Genomic DNA, 17454 nt, shown 5'->3' on the forward strand with positions numbered 1-17454 from the left:
TTTGTTTTAAATGTTGTATATTCAAGAATGCCAAATAAACATACTTCCTACAGTTTTATACATAGATAATGATAATGTAATGTAAAACTATAATAACGCTGCATTAAACAAAAATATTGGCAATGATTTTTTTAAAAATTTACATCTGTACAACATTATTATCTGACTATTTACACTAAATGGCATAGTAACACAATTATCAATTTTATTGCCCTTATCAAGTAATAAACATGTTGAGATCAATACTTTTTATAATTCCCTGTTTTTATTTAATTTTTCTATTTTCAAAAGAACTATAATGCACCTCCAAGCAAAGGAGAGAGTATTTATTAAATTAAACAAGACTCTTCATCAAATACTCAATCATTATTTACTAATGAGTGTAATATATTTAAAAAAGTTGATTTGTATACACTTTATATTACAAACTGTAACAACCCTTACTTTATTACTTACAAAAAATAAAATTTTTATTGCCTTTAAAGTTTATTGTGATACATATAATATTTTCAAGGTGTCGCTTTAAAATTACCATTCTATTGGATGGGGACTCTTCTCTAAACCAAAGCATGGAGTCCGTAAAAGCCTTATTAATTTGTGAGTTGCGCAGGATTAAAGGGTAGTTCAAAAGAGAAATTCAGAAACAGTCACAAAATGTGGTTAATGCCAATAACATGTTTAACTAAAACACAGTAAGCATATTTTGTCTAATAAAAGCCTAAGGTGTTGAAGTACAAAATGATTGTTTATCTAAAGTGTATGTACATGTAAGTGTATCCATATCAATAAAAGAAAGTATACCACCTTTGTTGTTAAAAATAGAAACAACATTTTATGAAAACAACTCTTTTCAACCTTAAAAACTACTTTATTTGACATAATTAAAATTCAGTCTTCAATACCACAAACAAAAGAAACCAAGAATTGTATAAGTGTTCAAAATAAACAACATTTACTATCAATATTAAACATCGATTTCAGTTATTTCCTTTTATAAAATTGAACAACACGCATGTTCATAACAATTAATAATACTTATCTATTTAATATTGTGCTTTCCAACATGTCTGTCCTTCGCTTTATTTTGGTACTGTTCAACAGAGAGAAATAAAGGAAAGAGTGACACACAGTCGCGATCACAACACATTTTACACGTACCACTCCTTTATGTCTTTGATCTCTCTCTTCTTGGCTTTCCCGTTGCCGTTCTTGATGTTGCCGTTGATAGCTTGAGGCGTGGGCGGAGACTGAGTGGCGCCCAGTAACGCAGCTGACTGTCCTTGCGAGGCGTGGAACGTCTTAGTCTCGTCCACTTTGTACACACCATCCGATCTGTTCTTGAACTTTAACACTAATAGGATAATGATGATTATGGCTATCATAGTCCCGGCTATGATGCCGATGACGATGGCCGTGTTCTCAGCCGCCCGTGACGAGATGTGGGGGCGGTTGGTTCTGGGAGGATACAGGGGATAGAAGGGTGAAGGTGATGGTGGAGGCGGTGGGGGTGGTGGAGGTACGTGTTCTGTTGTAGTGGAGGTACTGCCTTGACCTTGTTCTGTACTGCTGCCTGGGCCGGCGCCGGCGCCTGTAGTAGACGGCGGTCCGTGGGAACTTCCCTTGCTCGTGACAGATGTCACCTCCGGCCCTGCGGACCCGGCGCTTATCTGGGTTGACCCTGAAGAAGAGGATGTGTCAGGAGTGTCAGTACCAGTAGAAGTCACGTCTGCCAACAGGAGAAAACCATTAGCTGAGCAAAATTACATAGCTAGTATATGTAATTGTCATTTTATTCTCTTTCGACATACATATATAATTACAGACAATCTCTTAGAATAAACTAGATGTTTTCTCTTCAATCACATGATTTCTCTACTACATACACTTGCCTTAATCACTTGGTTGACTCAGCCATTAAAGCTATTAGGCATTTTTGGGACCTGTGTAAACTTGAAACATTTTAGTGTAAGTGGTATTAAGCGAGATTGAGTTACACATATAATTAAAACTCATACAAGATTGCAGAAGTTATAATTGACAAAACAATTTATTTGTTACTATTTCATTTAAGTAATTCACAAAAATCCAACTTTGTGACTTTAAAACGTAAGATCTTAATAAAATATACTGTTCGGTTTCATGGTTTCAAACTAAGACAGAAACCCTTACACTTACAATTTCAAGATTTACTACTGTTGTGTAGTATTTTGCAGTTAATTTGTAAGAAATGTAATATCCGTTTATAATTATTAGACAAAGCCATCTCAACCTTCGTTGAGGAAGTGTAAAATACACGTTGATTTTGTGGACAATACTACTTTCTTGAAGTCTCATCAATACATTTAAGTGAAATTTTACTTGTATCTTACGCTGACTGCGCCATTTGGAATTATTGTGGAAATATATAAAACAGTCCACGTTTTGATTTTAACAGACATTTTTGAGAGGTTTAAGAATATAGAAGTTGGTTTACAAAACTTTACCTTGCTTATATCCTCTTTATTGCTTCTTCACATTGAAGTTGTTAAACATTGTATGAGTATTAATCTTGAAAGATTAAGTAAAATCAACGTGTAGTGTTTGGTTGGTCTTATTTTCACCAAAAATATAAATAGTTTAAAATATATTAACTTCAAAATTTATTATATAGTTCGATATGACGTTCAAATATTATTCATACAATTTCTTATCATAGAAATTTTACATTATCACTATAGTATTTTTATTAACTTTACAATACAAGTACCAGAGATCTTATAAAAACTAGCAACCTTACTAATAATGGGATTTCATTACCCAGATGAGTTGGTACCAGAGGAATTGGTGATGATTTGGATACCCATATCCAGTAGTGAACTAACAAACATATTTCAATCGTAAAGCCTTTCATATTGACCAATTAGTAACTTGACTCATGTTGTTTTCATAAGAGCTACAAATAACGTTTAGTTAGCTTCACAACAGTAAATACGAGCTGATAGCGCTGCCATGCAAGCTTAATGACAGAAAAGCCAACATTATACGCTTGACATTGTAAAACTATAGCTGCACTATCATAAAAAAAGGCCAGCCTTGTACAAAGTCCATTTGCTGTTTTGACACAAAATGTTAAGCTGCTTAACGTTTATTGCAAAGTTATTGTCAGCGGCTACGTACGAGACTGTTCACTTACCATGTGCCGTTTATCTCATTGACCGGTTGTACACATCAGCAACAAAAAATCGGCCAAGTAAAATTTCAGCTAATATTATTGACAGATTAGGTAAAGCATTGAAACTTCTTATTAGTTAATTGATGCGGCTTAGAATTGTATGCCAGCATCGGAAAATTAATTTACTTCCAAAAACACGTGTTTAAAATATACCTACATTCTTGGTAAAAAATGTTAAAATCCTTGTGTTTGGATTTTCAAGACTATATCCTCATTGTTGTGTCCGTTATAATCCTTATATGTTTAAGCTCATTTTGTAAAGTTTTCTACATTGCCGTGAACTTGATTTTGGGTTAGAAAAGAGTGCTCCATTTAAATTATGTTTCAGCAAAGAGATTCAAACAGAAATATAAGTTAAGGTAAAACATTTTTGAATCAACTTTAATATGAACACTTTATTGTGCATTCCATTGTTGTATTCCTGGAGTCATTTTAAGAGTACACGTACAAATTCGAATTAGTTTTCAGAAAAATAATACAGAGTATTCCTGAACTCTCTAATAATTCAGATATTATTCCTGAACGTACACTGCGCTCAAATCAAAATATCATATTCTAACTTTCAATAACTCGATAATAATCATGCCTAACTGACGCCATTTTCTATGCACTTAACAAATTTTTATTAACCAACAGAAATGTTTCTGTTATAACAGAACAATTTAATCTTTTGTTTCTAAGACACTTTATTTTCAAAATGGTGGCTTTAAAAATGTATAACGTAAATATTTAAAAATGCCATATAATAAAAAGTTTAAATAATATTTTTTGGTAAATTAAAATTAAAATCTGAAGTAATTGAAGAAGATTACATGAGAGGTTTGTAGGGAATTCGAGAACTCCCTGTAGAACTGCAAAATGGTTACGGTACACTTTTATGTTTAGTTGTACATAAATGTTTTTGTAAGTTTTAAAAATTCCTACACGTAACTGAAAGAAAACAGAATATAAGGAGCGAGTGAGAGGATGAATAAGTAAAAGTGATAGGAAACAGAACGATAAGTCTAGAAAGAAGAGGCCGTAATTCTAAGAACTATTAAACATATTTGAAAATATATTGTTATTGAATATTTTTAAACTGATATGTTTATTTTTAAGGATTTTGAAAAAAAAAATTGTTTAGTGGAAGAAGAGAAAATTTTCATACAATTTTAATGCCAAACATGACTCTAATAAGAAGAAATAAGTTATTGAAATAAATAAACATACTGTCTTGGATTTTGTAGTTGTTTTTTTTTTTAATAATCTCAAATAAATAAGTGCTAGTTAAAACGAATGTATTACATTCAAACTGAATTTATTTTACGTTTAGATAGTATTAAAAAAAAAAAAAAAACGTTTTAAGTAATATATCACTATCATAGGTCGCACAAGAAGTTGCGTGTTAAGGGGTTTGTCGTGAATGAAAAGTAAATGTGAAAGAGCCATACTGACCTGTGTTGGAGGACGAGAGGCCCGGGCCGCCAGAGCTGCCCGCCTCAGTGGTAGTCGTCTCTCCGGAGCCAGAACCCCCCTCAAAGCAATCCTCGTCATCACATATAGGCTTACCACTAGCAGCCTTGCCCGGACCCTTGGTGGTGGACGGTGGCCGAGTCGGGGGTACGTACACCGGAGTTATCAGGTCGTCTCCTGTACGAGGTAAGGCATAAATTGGTCGTAATCTAACTTGCTGGATGCTATCAAAGTAGTTACATAATTTACAACTTATTTTGGAATATGAATGTGAAAACACTTTAAAATATAATGTATGGAATGATTAAGATTCCTACTCCTAATTTTAAATAAAAAATCTGTATTACGAATATAATTGTTGTGTGTTTGCACATTATATACATATTAAATGATTTTGTTATTATTTTTTCCAAAGTTCTTTTTGTTATCTATTCTGGAAGTAACATAAAATTAGTTCTCCTGTAGTTTGTATTGATTTAAGCTATAATATTAGAATTATTATTACGATACTAAAAATATAAAAGGACATTTATTGAAGAACGCAGGTAATACTTATATTTTGAGCTCATAATATATACTCGTACATATGTGTGTATATATAAAATGCATATGTATATGTACACACACACACACACACACACACACACACACACACACACACACACACACACACACACACACACACACACACACACACACACACACACACACACACACACACACACACACACACACACCACACACACACACACACACACACACACACACACACACACATCCGTATTTTAATGATCAGAGTTTTAATGATATCAAACAATTTATCAATAGTAGGCATTTTGTTTAGGTTATTAAGTGCAAAACTAAAACAATCATACTCGTATCATAAATATCACAATATAATTTTTACTTGTTAGTTGTAAATTTAGGCTGTAATGTAAGCTCAAGTTTTACCATCGTATAGAACAAGCAGTGGATTAATATAGAAAATAATAAACTTCGTATTACTTTAATTATCATACGGTGGACAATAACTACAATACCACGTTGCTATCTAATCGTAATATAAGATTTTATAGTCATAACCTTTTTAAGGCCAATGTCAATACAAATATATAATACAGTACAGATCAACAAATGCAGCTAAGCGGATGTATTAAAGCATGAATAATAAAGGCGATAACATTTCCAAAACATTGATAAGACCAATAACAAAACACTGCATCAATCAGCGATACAGAGGTCCTCCATAACTGCTACGTATTGAAGTAAGAACAGAAATACTGAGCCTAATTGGCTGAAAATAACAATGTACTCGTAACTCTGATCTAACAATGTACTCTTATTTTCAACTACCACTGCAGAGAATCGTTGCAATTCTGAAATAATTCCAGGGTAAACAAAGAATGCCTTTTACTCAGTATTGCATAGACATCAGTAACACGTTAGCTTAACGCTATAAAACGACCGCGTGTGTAGTAAGAAGTTAAATAGCTGAAGACATTCCTATTCTGTTTTAAAGAAATTAACGAATAAAAAGTAAACTTTTGACAAAATTATGCGTAAGAATAAGGTGTTTGTAAAAGCCGATAGTTAACTTAAAATCATGTACAGTTAAGTAACATTAGTTGAAATACGTGGAATATAATTAGAGCAAGAACATAGAAGATATCATATGTCAAATATATAAATAGATCTTTTTTATTCATGATGCATAGTAAAAACTATAAATTTGTACAAATCAATGCATGCAATAGCATCCTAGGAAATATTTTTTTATCCTACCGAAGATTGTTTCTTACTAAATACTTATTATTGCGCCTGAGAATATATTTTTAAATCAACTAAAACTTTTAGACGAGAAAAGGCAAGCTTATAAATAAGGCCTTTACAAAATAACGTAACGACTTTCATGAACCAATAAACAAAAAATATATACTAGATGATAGTTATGAAATAATAACTTATTATATATGAATAATTTTGAATGAGAATTAATAATATTTATAATAAATTATATTTACAGAATGTTAGAATGGTAAGCTATGGTTGCAAAAAGATCAAGTGTTATAACTTTGCCTTTGTTAAAGTAAGGATTATTTTAGTTTCTTTTTAATTTTTGAATAAAACATACAATATTGGATGTATTTTAAATTAAAATAGTAAGAAACGAGGTTCAACGTTTATTTGAAAGAACATGCCTTGTTTCTTGGCTTTAATGAAAGTAAAATCTTGTAGCTTGGTTTAACTACAAGTTCAGAATACTTTTGATACATTTTTTAAAATCAAAAGTATTACAGAAGTTAAAATGTATTATAAATCCTGAAATGTGGTTCGAATAAATCAACAGTAGTTGTGTATTTCACAAACCAGATCCGGTCTCGAACACAGGCGTACACTGGTCCTCATCATCAGCGTTGCACCCGGACCCAGCTCCCGAGAACACAAGGTCGTCCTGTATGCCGGGGAACCCCGAGGGTGGCGTCTGTCACAGGAACAATACATTTATATATAAAAAAAACCAATACCACTGTTCTATCTACTCGTAAACTAAGGTATAAGTAAGTTAGTTGTATACTATCGCCTTTTTAATAATTATCTATATACAGAATGGTAAAAAAAGTCCCGGAACGGTTTAATATATTTTTTACCAATATAGATAAAGTAATGAGACTTGGTATATCAATAATAGCCATAAATTTCTAGTTTTGTAAGGTATTAAAAGTTTTTTATCCCTTACGGGGGACGGCCCACGAGGAGTCAGACAAAATTCTTAAATAGCAGCATAGGTCGAGTTTTATATCAAATTAAAGGTCTTAGTTAGTAGAACACATTGCCGCAAACCGGACCTCAAAAGGTTCACTCTAACTGAAATGGCGGCGTTTTAAAGTTATTCGTCATTTATCCAAAATAAGTCATTCTCTTACATTAAGATAACATTAATTTAATAATTAGAATTGAAAATTTTAGTACTTACAGTTATAGAAAGTGTTCAAAAATGTTGTCCAAGTTTCTCTTGGCAATAGCCCAATCTGTGGTAGAAGCCTTCAATAACTTTTTGAATCATCTCAGGAGGTACTTGATGAGTTTCCTCTGTTATGCCGGTGAATTTAGTTCTTCTGTGTTGGCAAGCTTAGTTAAAAAACCCTTTGTTTTAAATAACCCCATAAAAAGAAATCAAGAGGATTTAGATCAGGTGATCTAGGTGGCCACTCTATTGCTCCCCTACGTCCTATCCAACGACTGCGAAACTCTCTGTCAAGCAGCGCTCATACTTGTAAAGCATAATGAGGTGGTGCACCATCCTGTTGAAACCATACTGTGTTTACAGCACGTAAAGCCGGTATAATGGTTTCTCTCAACATCAATTCATATGTCACCCCATTCAAATTTCCATTGATTATGAAAGGTCCAACAATATGATTGCCAACAATCCCAGCCCACACGTTAACTTTTTCAGGTTTCTGGGTATGGCTTTCCCTCATCCAGTGAGGATTGTCGTTTCGCTCCAATAACGACAGTTATGCCTACTTACATCGCCATAAAGTGTAAAGATAGCTTCTTCTGAAAATACAACTTTTGCTAAGAAATTTCGATCTTGTACATATCTATTCATCATTGTCTCACAAAATTCCACTCTTCTGTCAAAATCGTCTTCCGAAAGCTCCTGGACCAATCTGACCTTATTACGGATAATAGTGGTTTTGTTTTAAAACGTTTAACACTGAAAACATGGCTTATTCCGTGATTAGTTGCTGCAGTTCTTGTTGATGTGTGGTGGCTCTTCGATGAAACTTTGCAATACTTCTATGGATGTATTTTCGTCAGTAGCAGATAAAGGTCTACCACTTCTTGGACGGTCTTTACATTGCCGGTATCTAGAAATCGTTGGACTGTTCTACAGACGGTAGACTTTGATATTGGTGGCCGGTCCGGAAATGTGTCATTAAATAAATGCACAAACTTCGTCATATGATCGTACAACGGTCACCATACCCCCTCATCATAAGCAGGTTTATTCTCTCAGTCTCAGTCAGAGACATCCCTATCACAAGATTCACAACTAGTCACTGTTAACAATTAAATTAAACCCCAATCTACACTTTACAAATCTTAACTTAAGATCGACTTTGTAACAGCTCATGAGGAAAATTACGTTTCCTGTGTAAAAGCATTCTACCCTCAGAATGATAAGATACACAATTAATGACCCTGCAGTTGGACTTTCAACAGGAATGTCAAAAAACAACTTTCACTGAATAGAAAGGATGTAAACACTAATGAGTTTTCAAGACCAATACACTATCCCGGAAATCCCATTTTTGCAATGAGTGTTGCCAACACAGAAGAACTAATTCATCGCATCACAGATAAATGACGAATAACTTTAAAACGCCGCCATTTCAGTTAGAGTGAACCTTTTGAGGTCCGGTTTGCGGCAATGTATTCTACTAACTAAGACCTTTAATTTGATATAAAACTCGACCTATGTTGCTATTTAAGAATTTTGTCTGACTCCTCGTGGGCCGTCCCCCATAAGGGATAAAAAAGTTTTAATACCTTAAAAAACTAGAAATTTATGGCTATTATTGATATACCAAGTCTCATTACTTTATCTATATTGGTAAAAAAAATATATTAAACCGTTCCGAGACTTTTTTACCATTCTGTATATATATATATAGATTATTCACTGTTTATTTACTTTCGTTTTGTACTGTTTTCTTTTATATTTTTATATTTTATACAATTTTTGCACCTGAAGACGGTTTTCACCGAAATATAGTGCCAATGTTTTAAAAACAATTTGTTTTAATTGTAAAGTAATTCACTACAAATAATATATATATATATATATATATATATATATATATATATATATATAAATGTGTATGTTTTTTTTTTAATAATATTTTTGTTGCAGTACTTGTGTCAAAGAAGCAGACTTATTGCACAATCCAAATAGCCTAATATTGCACACTGACTGATGAAAATTTAAGTTTATTTACCTTTCGTTAGTTGATTTAGGATTTCAACATTGCTGTATAAGAATTATAAAAAAAGGATGTATAAGATTAAATTAATTTTTTGAATAGATAAAACTTTCAATATCCTTCCAAACCAGGTTTTATATCTACACAATGAACGTATTAATTCTTATTGATTTCTCTCAGAGACCGTTTTATACACGGTTAGACCAGTTTTTTTAGGTATTGAAAATTAACAATCCTTTTTTTATTTCAGGTTTAGGGATACAATTCTTCCAAATTACAAAAATAACCTTCAATACTTTTTAACTACACCTACACAAAACTGTTTGTTGCTTTTAGTTTGATATTTAACTATAAATACACGTTTTCTACATCATGTTTACAGTACAAGAACACAAGTGATGACACTCTAATGCAGGTTTAGTTCATTTGATTATTGCCTACATTTTTTATTTTGTCATGACCAATAAAAACTATTTATCCTTGTTAAAACGAGAGAACTGCAACTACTTACGAGAAATAGTAAATTTGTTTATCATTATGTGAAAAACACTTCTAATAATTTACGGGTACAGTAATTTTGGTAACTTTCAACCATCGCTTGAAACAACTTTAGAATATTCGAAAGATAACACTTTTATCGTTCATTGAGGTTACAAAGTTGGCTTGGAATTACATCGGATAAAGCTTTATTTTATTAAACAGCCACTGAATAGATCTCTATCATGATTTTAAATTTCATTATAATTTTCATTTATCAGAATTTTTAGTTGAGGAATTATTTAGAGATAAAAGTTGTTGGCATTTGAATCATAAGTTGGTGAATATTTATTTGGCCTTCACCAGTTACACTCTGACGATACAATATTAAGGATTTAATCTATCATCCAGTTGTTCCATTAAATTCTATAACTGGAAAGAAATAACTGGATGACACGCAAGTAATACCTGCTGCATCCTCTGCAAAGGCTCGTGTAGACGGTCGCGGATACCGGTAAGCAGCGTGACGTCACCGCGGACCTCGGTGCGAGGATCGCTCTCCGCCGCCAGGTCTAGGAGCCTCAGACCGTTGTGCACCAGCCCCGCCATCACACCTCCGAAAGCTCTCTCCACTCTCTGTTTGGCTCTGTTCCACTTGCCCCCTACCTGAATCTGAGCCTGGCTGTTGAAAACGCTCAGTTGGTGTCCTGCAACCAATTTTGAAATACTTGACTATCCAAACAAACTATTCATAAAATAAACTACCTTGGCTTTGTTTTTAGTTTTCTATGGAAGGATGAACTCAACCAGTTTAGTTATTTGAGGACCATATATAAGTGTTAAAACATTAAATATATTACACTCCCTCCTTGTAGGGGAAGACCATTACGCTATAACAATCTCATATGGTAAAAAATATATTCTCATTTTAGACTATTGTAATTTTATAAATTTGATGTTAAATATTAAATATTTATACCTTAACATGTATCAAACTTATTAAAATCACTTCCAAATAAGTGTATACCATTAATTGAAACCTTAAGAGGCATACACGACTAAAAATTATATATGATTAAAATTATATTATTTAGAAACAGTATTTTACATTTAGTGAACATTGTATAGCAGGTGATAAACATTTTTCGCAAATACAAATGTTCGTCATCTTGAACGTTTTAATAATTGACAGATATTTTACTACAAGACAATGCAATTGAACCCCTATATTTGATCTACAACTCGTTATACCTAATATTTTATTATGATGCCAAATTCACTAATGTTCACGCTAGAACTCATTTGCTCCTTGGGAAAATTCCCCTGTCTTAAAAGTGTGGTATAAACCATACAGTAAAAATGCCATATATACAAACATAATAAATAACATGTGTTGTTGTTTTAATTATATGCACATTTACATAACACAACTTCATTAGTTGAGAGAGAATACATGAATATATAATCACATTTTAGTGTAGATGAGGTCACAGAAAATATTTCAGCTAACAAATCTAAATATGCAATTCAAAATGCTTTAATAATCTATTGTACTATTAGATGTGAGATAAAGTGGTAAAAGAAGTCTGGTATGAAGTCGTAACATGGCTTTTTAAACCGTGACATACTTTATTTATTGTAATGTTGCTTTTACTTTTAGGAATCAGGGTTCCAGAAATATATGCACATTAAAATAAAAATATGTCAATATTATGCTATCACTTATACACACAACTTACATGTAAATCTCAAAAATAAAGTCCTTATGACACTGCAGAAATTTTATATCGGACTTATATTGCTAGTTTATTGGAGTATAAAATGTTCAATTATTTTCTAGGAATAAATAGTTTTACCTTTGGGATGGTTAGTTTGTACGTTGTAGTCATCCACTTGAATAGTCGAGTTAGCTCCAGACCTCGTGAATCTGACTACATGGTAAGTGTTGTCGCTCACCTTCACACTGTTCTCACCTATGGGGTGGTCGTTAGTTCCCATATTGTACACCATGTAGATGTTGCCGTCCACCTGAACAACGAGTTAATATTGAAAAGCTCTATGTAGAAGACAGGGTAGGTTTTATTATAATGATAACGGGCGTAAACGTATTGTAATAAATCGATTAGTCTATTATTACATGCAATTAGATTTAAAGTTATGATTTGAATTTGGACAAACATAGTTTTAGATTATCAATATTTCTTATTAAGAGAGATATGGTGTAAAGGAACTTTATGTCACTTTAAAAGAAAACGCCTTTTGTTAAAAAATATAAATAATATAATTTTACTATATATATATATATATATATATATATATATATATATATATACTATACTATATATATCTAAGTAGCTAAATGGAATATATATTTTAATAAAAATACTGTTTTTACATGAGCACATCAATTCAGATTGGTACGGAATATTTGGTTTCTTTCTGTTTTAAAATGTTCGTAATAATCCAAATTTACCACGAAAACAGGAGTTTTGATAGGTAGTACTGTACTGCAAACAACAACAAAAGTTTTATAAATTTATACCTCATTTGGTTTGGTTTCCAAACAAAGGCAATTGTAATTGAAACCATTCATACTGAATAATCTACTTAATTAATATCTACATTTGTTATATCTGTAGGAATATAGATACATATATATTAAACAGTTAGGTTTGCACTTATCGCCGTCAAGATTTGGAATTTTTAGAGCACCGGCAACTTCCCTATATTAAACATGTAAATAATTAGATAAATTACAATTTCCAGCTCCATGTAATCGTTGGAAGTCCCACTGTCGACTCTGAGCAGCACGGCGTCCTCCTTTGTGGTGACAAAGCCCAGGGCCAACACGTCGCTCTTCATTTCTGGTCGTCGATCCTCGGGGAACACGTATGTGATGAGGCCTCGGTTCGGCCCGAACTCGTACGCTATAGATTCTGAAAATGTTAAATAAGTTATTGAATTATTTCCTGTCACCTTAAATTTTCTGGTGGCGTACAAACATTTATACTTGTAGTATATTTACCGATGTAAATATATTTGTGTTTGTTTACAACTAAATGTTCTTTTTCAAATACAACTGACATTTTGCTTCAAATATCACCTAATAATGGTTAAAAACTGATTCTGTTATAGTCCGGTAAAATTGAAATGCTGTTATCGGGTATTTACCTACGAGTATAGGTACTCGCGTATTTAGTGTGTGTCTGTCTGATTAAACCGGTTGAAGATGCAAAATAGATGATAAGTTAATAACATGAAATTTATTAAGAGGGCTAATTTGTGAACCTTGAAAGATTTTTCAGTGGAGTTTTTATGAGCGCTTACTCAAACGGTTACTTTGCGTGTTAGGTATTTTACCTTAGGAAAATAAAAAAAAAAACTTGTATTTCAGTTCTAGATCAGACTAATTTTTAAATATAAATTGACACAGATTTGTTTGCATATAATAATGAGTAATAAAAATAAAAAGAATATACAAGAAGATAAATGCTTTTTTTGTACAAGAAAATATTCTTTAGTTAATAGCACTTAAATATAAATAAGCGATGATCTTTCATAACTGTAATGGAAATGGGAGATAAAGTCGAGAGTGTTTAATCTCTACTAATATTAATCTCTGAATTGAATATATGAATTGAGAGTTGCAGGCTAACCTTCACATCCAGCAGAGACCAGCGAACTTGGTATTACTGGATGCAACCTCGGAATGAAAGATAATAAGCTAAAAATTTGCATACGTCTTTATTTTGATGGTATAAAACTTACCTCAAAAGTCTCATATAATCACGTGTACGCGACTTAAGATATTTAAGGTCAAAGGTCACGAAAATCAGTTTTTGCAAATATCTCGTTTCCCTTACGCTAAATGACTTTGAATGTAGTTAGAGAAATTGTAGAACAGAAAATTCTCTTCAACTTTAGTCTGAAGTAATTTTATGTACGTTCAACCCTTTTTGAGATACAGCGCAAAGAGTAGGAGACCGCTTACCTGTATATACGATAATGCGAGATCAGCCAGTAGAATACAATAAATAAATGAGTTATATTTTTAATTATTCACTTATTATTATTATTATTATTACTTAGTACTATTATTTTTATCATTATTATTAAATTGTTATTATTATGTATTATTTAATATACCATATTTATAGTTATTAATTATAAATTATATGTTCTCTAAATAATACTTATTTTATTTTTACCAAACATACAATATTAAAAGAAATACTTTTCATCCATATTACTATATTACTATGAATATTATATCTCGAAATACAAATCTCTTGTACGACGTTTGCTGTTTCTGCGAAGCTGTAGCAGATGCTCCATTGTTATATATGACAGGTTTTTTAAAAATTTAATTTTAAATAATATTAAATTGTATAAAAGAAGCAAATGGACGAACATTTAATTGGAATTTTTTTTAAGTGCACATTCACCATAGAGGGTGCCTCATTATATCTAGGTTTTTTCATAGCTCAAAACTCTCTATGTTTACACTGTTCCATGTGCTTAAAATTTACCACAAATTACAAATATTGTGAGATCTGTGATGTTAATAATTAATTGCATTGTTATTCATAACTGAACGTTGTCTGTTCAAAGAAAAGACATGTATACCCAGTTACGTGAATCTAAAAACAACTGAGCCCAAATTGAACGAAAACTAAAAGCTACTGAGTTTTGTTAAAAATAAATTATAATCAGTGTTGTAGATTCAAACATTTTAACACAAACCACAATGTCTAACTATACATGTCTGTAAGAATGTTTGGTATTATTATTGTTTAATCACAAAAATTTAATTTTATTAATTTATATAGTTTCAATTGAGAACTAAACCATTTACAGATCTGTATTACACAATGTCAGGAATATGAACAAAAGAAACCGATATTCTTTCTACATTCTACGTTTCTAAACTCTTTTAACACAAATATAAAATACTTAATTTAGATTCATAAAGTTTATGATGTACAGTATGCAGGCATTATGATAATTAGTTTCTCACTGAGTATAACAAATAATTATTCTCATAATATATTTAGTTAATATAAATGAGTAAGCCCACAAAACTAATACTGTAAATACAATAATATGCTTTTTACGTTGTTTCAAGGACAGAAAATCAATGGCCTAGTAATAAAACGTTTAATTAAAACTCTTAACTGTCATATGGCACATGTGGATATGTGTTATTATAACTCAGTGTACGGTAAAACTCCTACTAAATACAGTTAGATATAATTGAGACTGGAATACCGTACCGTCAGAACACGTCGGTCCCGTGTAGGAGGTCATATCGCAGTCACATGTGTAAGAGTTCCACTGTTGAACACACACACCTCGGTTGGCACACACGTTGTGACTGCACTTCGTACTTTGACCTGTTAAACAAACACAACTTTATACTTGAAATTTTGAGACTAAAAGTTACATTTTTTTAAAGAAAACCGTTGGATCTAGAGAGATGATTGTACTAATCGCACTTATATTGATAAGAAATTGAAATGCTGTTATCGGGTATTTACCTACGAGTATATTTACTCGCGTATTTAGTGTGTGCCTGTCTGATTAAACCGGTTGAAGATGCAAAATAGATGATAAGTTAATAACATGAAATTTCTTAAGAGGGCTAATTTGTGAACCTTGAAAGATTTTTCAGTGGAGTTTTTATGAGCGCTTACTCAAACGGTTACTTTGCGCGTTAGGTATTTTACCTTAGGAAAATAAAAAAAAAAAACTTGTATTTCAGTTCTAGATCAGACTAATTTTTAAATATAAATTGATACAGATTTGTTTGCATATAATAATGAGTACAGTAATAAAAATAAAAAGAATATACAAGAAGATAAATGCTTTTTTTGTACAAGAAAATATTCTTTAGTTAATAGCACTTAAATATAAATAGGCGACGATCTTTCATGATTGTAATGGAAAAGGTAGATAAAGTCGAGAGTGTTTAATCTCTACTAATATTAACCTCTGAATTGAATATATGAATATAATATGAATTGAGAGTTCCGCTAACCTTCACATCCAGCAGAGACCAGCGAACTTGGTATTACAGCGTCCACCATCAGATTTGGGCTCTCTCCATTGAGGTCCAGGCTGGCCAGACACCCCTCAAAGCCATGACGAGACTGAATTTGTTTGGGAAGAGGTGGGCTAATATCTTTGGGAACGCCACCTGGAAGTTTAAAAAATGTTTTTCGTAATTTAGTATCTAACTCCAAAAACATAATAAGGATTTAAATACCATTCTCCAAAAACAGAATCAATCCTTAAGATACCAATAGTTTTAAAATAGGTTAACAATTATGATATAGCACTTAATACTGCTCTAAGTTACTTAGCTGACTTACCCAAGTACAGGATACCGGCCAAGTCTAGTTTCTCGTTCATTCCCAAGCTGGTGACCGTGGCGAAGGTGTCGTCCACCATGAGAGTGTGCTGCTTGGGACTAGGGCGGCCAATAGTGACCGTATGCCACTTGTTGTCGTTGAGGCTGGCCCTCGCATTGTCCCGTACCCTCACAGGACCGTCGCCCAAGTTGAAGATGTAATGTAAGTGTCCGCTGACTAACTCCACCGCTATGAAGTCCTGCTCCCTCCCGGCATTGTACAGAATGATGCCACTGGACTCTCGCGTTTTGAACTGGAAGTATATGTTGGTCGCAGAGTACGCCTTCAGGACCGGTAACCCCACGAAGGTGTGTTTTGACTTGAAGGTCACTGGATGGTGGACTAGCTGGTGATCTCGCTTGCTGAAGTTGGCCGTCACGTGGATCTCTGGGTTGTATCTGGGGCCTGAGAAAACCATTACCATGAGTTTTACATTTTTTAGGAAACACTTTCACTAGTGTTAATAGAAATCATGCGAGTAAAGATACTCATGGATAGATACCAAATGCGCAGAAGCATGAAGCAGATAATAGAGATTTGCCGACATTACATTGGTGTACGCAACCCTCAGATATTCATTCAATCTGGTTGGCCACTTCAACAACATCTCCCTGAAGTAGCATGAGGCGTTAAATAAGCACGCAGAGTAAAGAGCATAGTTGTCGTAACCATTAAAAGTAATAAACGCATTAGATATTATTTATATTAAAATAAGCGTTAATCACATATGCAATATAGGTTCATGATTTTTCCTTAATAACTTGATGTTTTGTTAGAGGAAATATAGCCTTATTACAAGCATTACCCTTCTAACATTACTACTCTATTAATTTCTTTACCCGTCGTATTGTGTTTTGATTAATATTTGGGTTAGAAAGAGTAATACAACAAAGATGCTGTAGATAATTTATTT

General features: G+C 32.6%; 1 protein-coding gene across 2 annotated transcripts in view; it reads right to left on the reverse strand.

Annotated features, from left to right (window-relative positions):
• LOC124373411 (neurexin-3-like) overlaps positions 1–17454 on the reverse strand; it is a 53728-nt gene continuing 36274 nt past the window's right edge. The window contains exons 13-21 of one of the 2 annotated variants that reach the window (XM_046831792.1): positions 16503–16946; positions 16169–16327; positions 15405–15524; positions 12889–13067; positions 11988–12159; positions 10600–10838; positions 7031–7145; positions 4646–4840; positions 1–1726 (exon numbers count right to left, since the gene is read on the reverse strand). In XM_046831792.1, coding sequence (XP_046687748.1) covers positions 1149–1726; positions 4646–4840; positions 7031–7145; positions 10600–10838; positions 11988–12159; positions 12889–13067; positions 15405–15524; positions 16169–16327; positions 16503–16946 — 2201 coding nt within the window. In that variant the 3' untranslated portion in view covers positions 1–1148. The remainder of the gene's footprint in view (positions 1727–4645; positions 4841–7030; positions 7146–10599; positions 10839–11987; positions 12160–12888; positions 13068–15404; positions 15525–16168; positions 16328–16502; positions 16947–17454) is intronic. The other variant, XM_046831786.1, reaches the window with a different exon arrangement.

The sequence above is a fragment of the Homalodisca vitripennis genome, chromosome 1 (genome assembly GCF_021130785.1).
Source record: "Homalodisca vitripennis isolate AUS2020 chromosome 1, UT_GWSS_2.1, whole genome shotgun sequence".
Classification (NCBI taxonomy): domain Eukaryota; kingdom Metazoa; phylum Arthropoda; class Insecta; order Hemiptera; family Cicadellidae; genus Homalodisca; species Homalodisca vitripennis.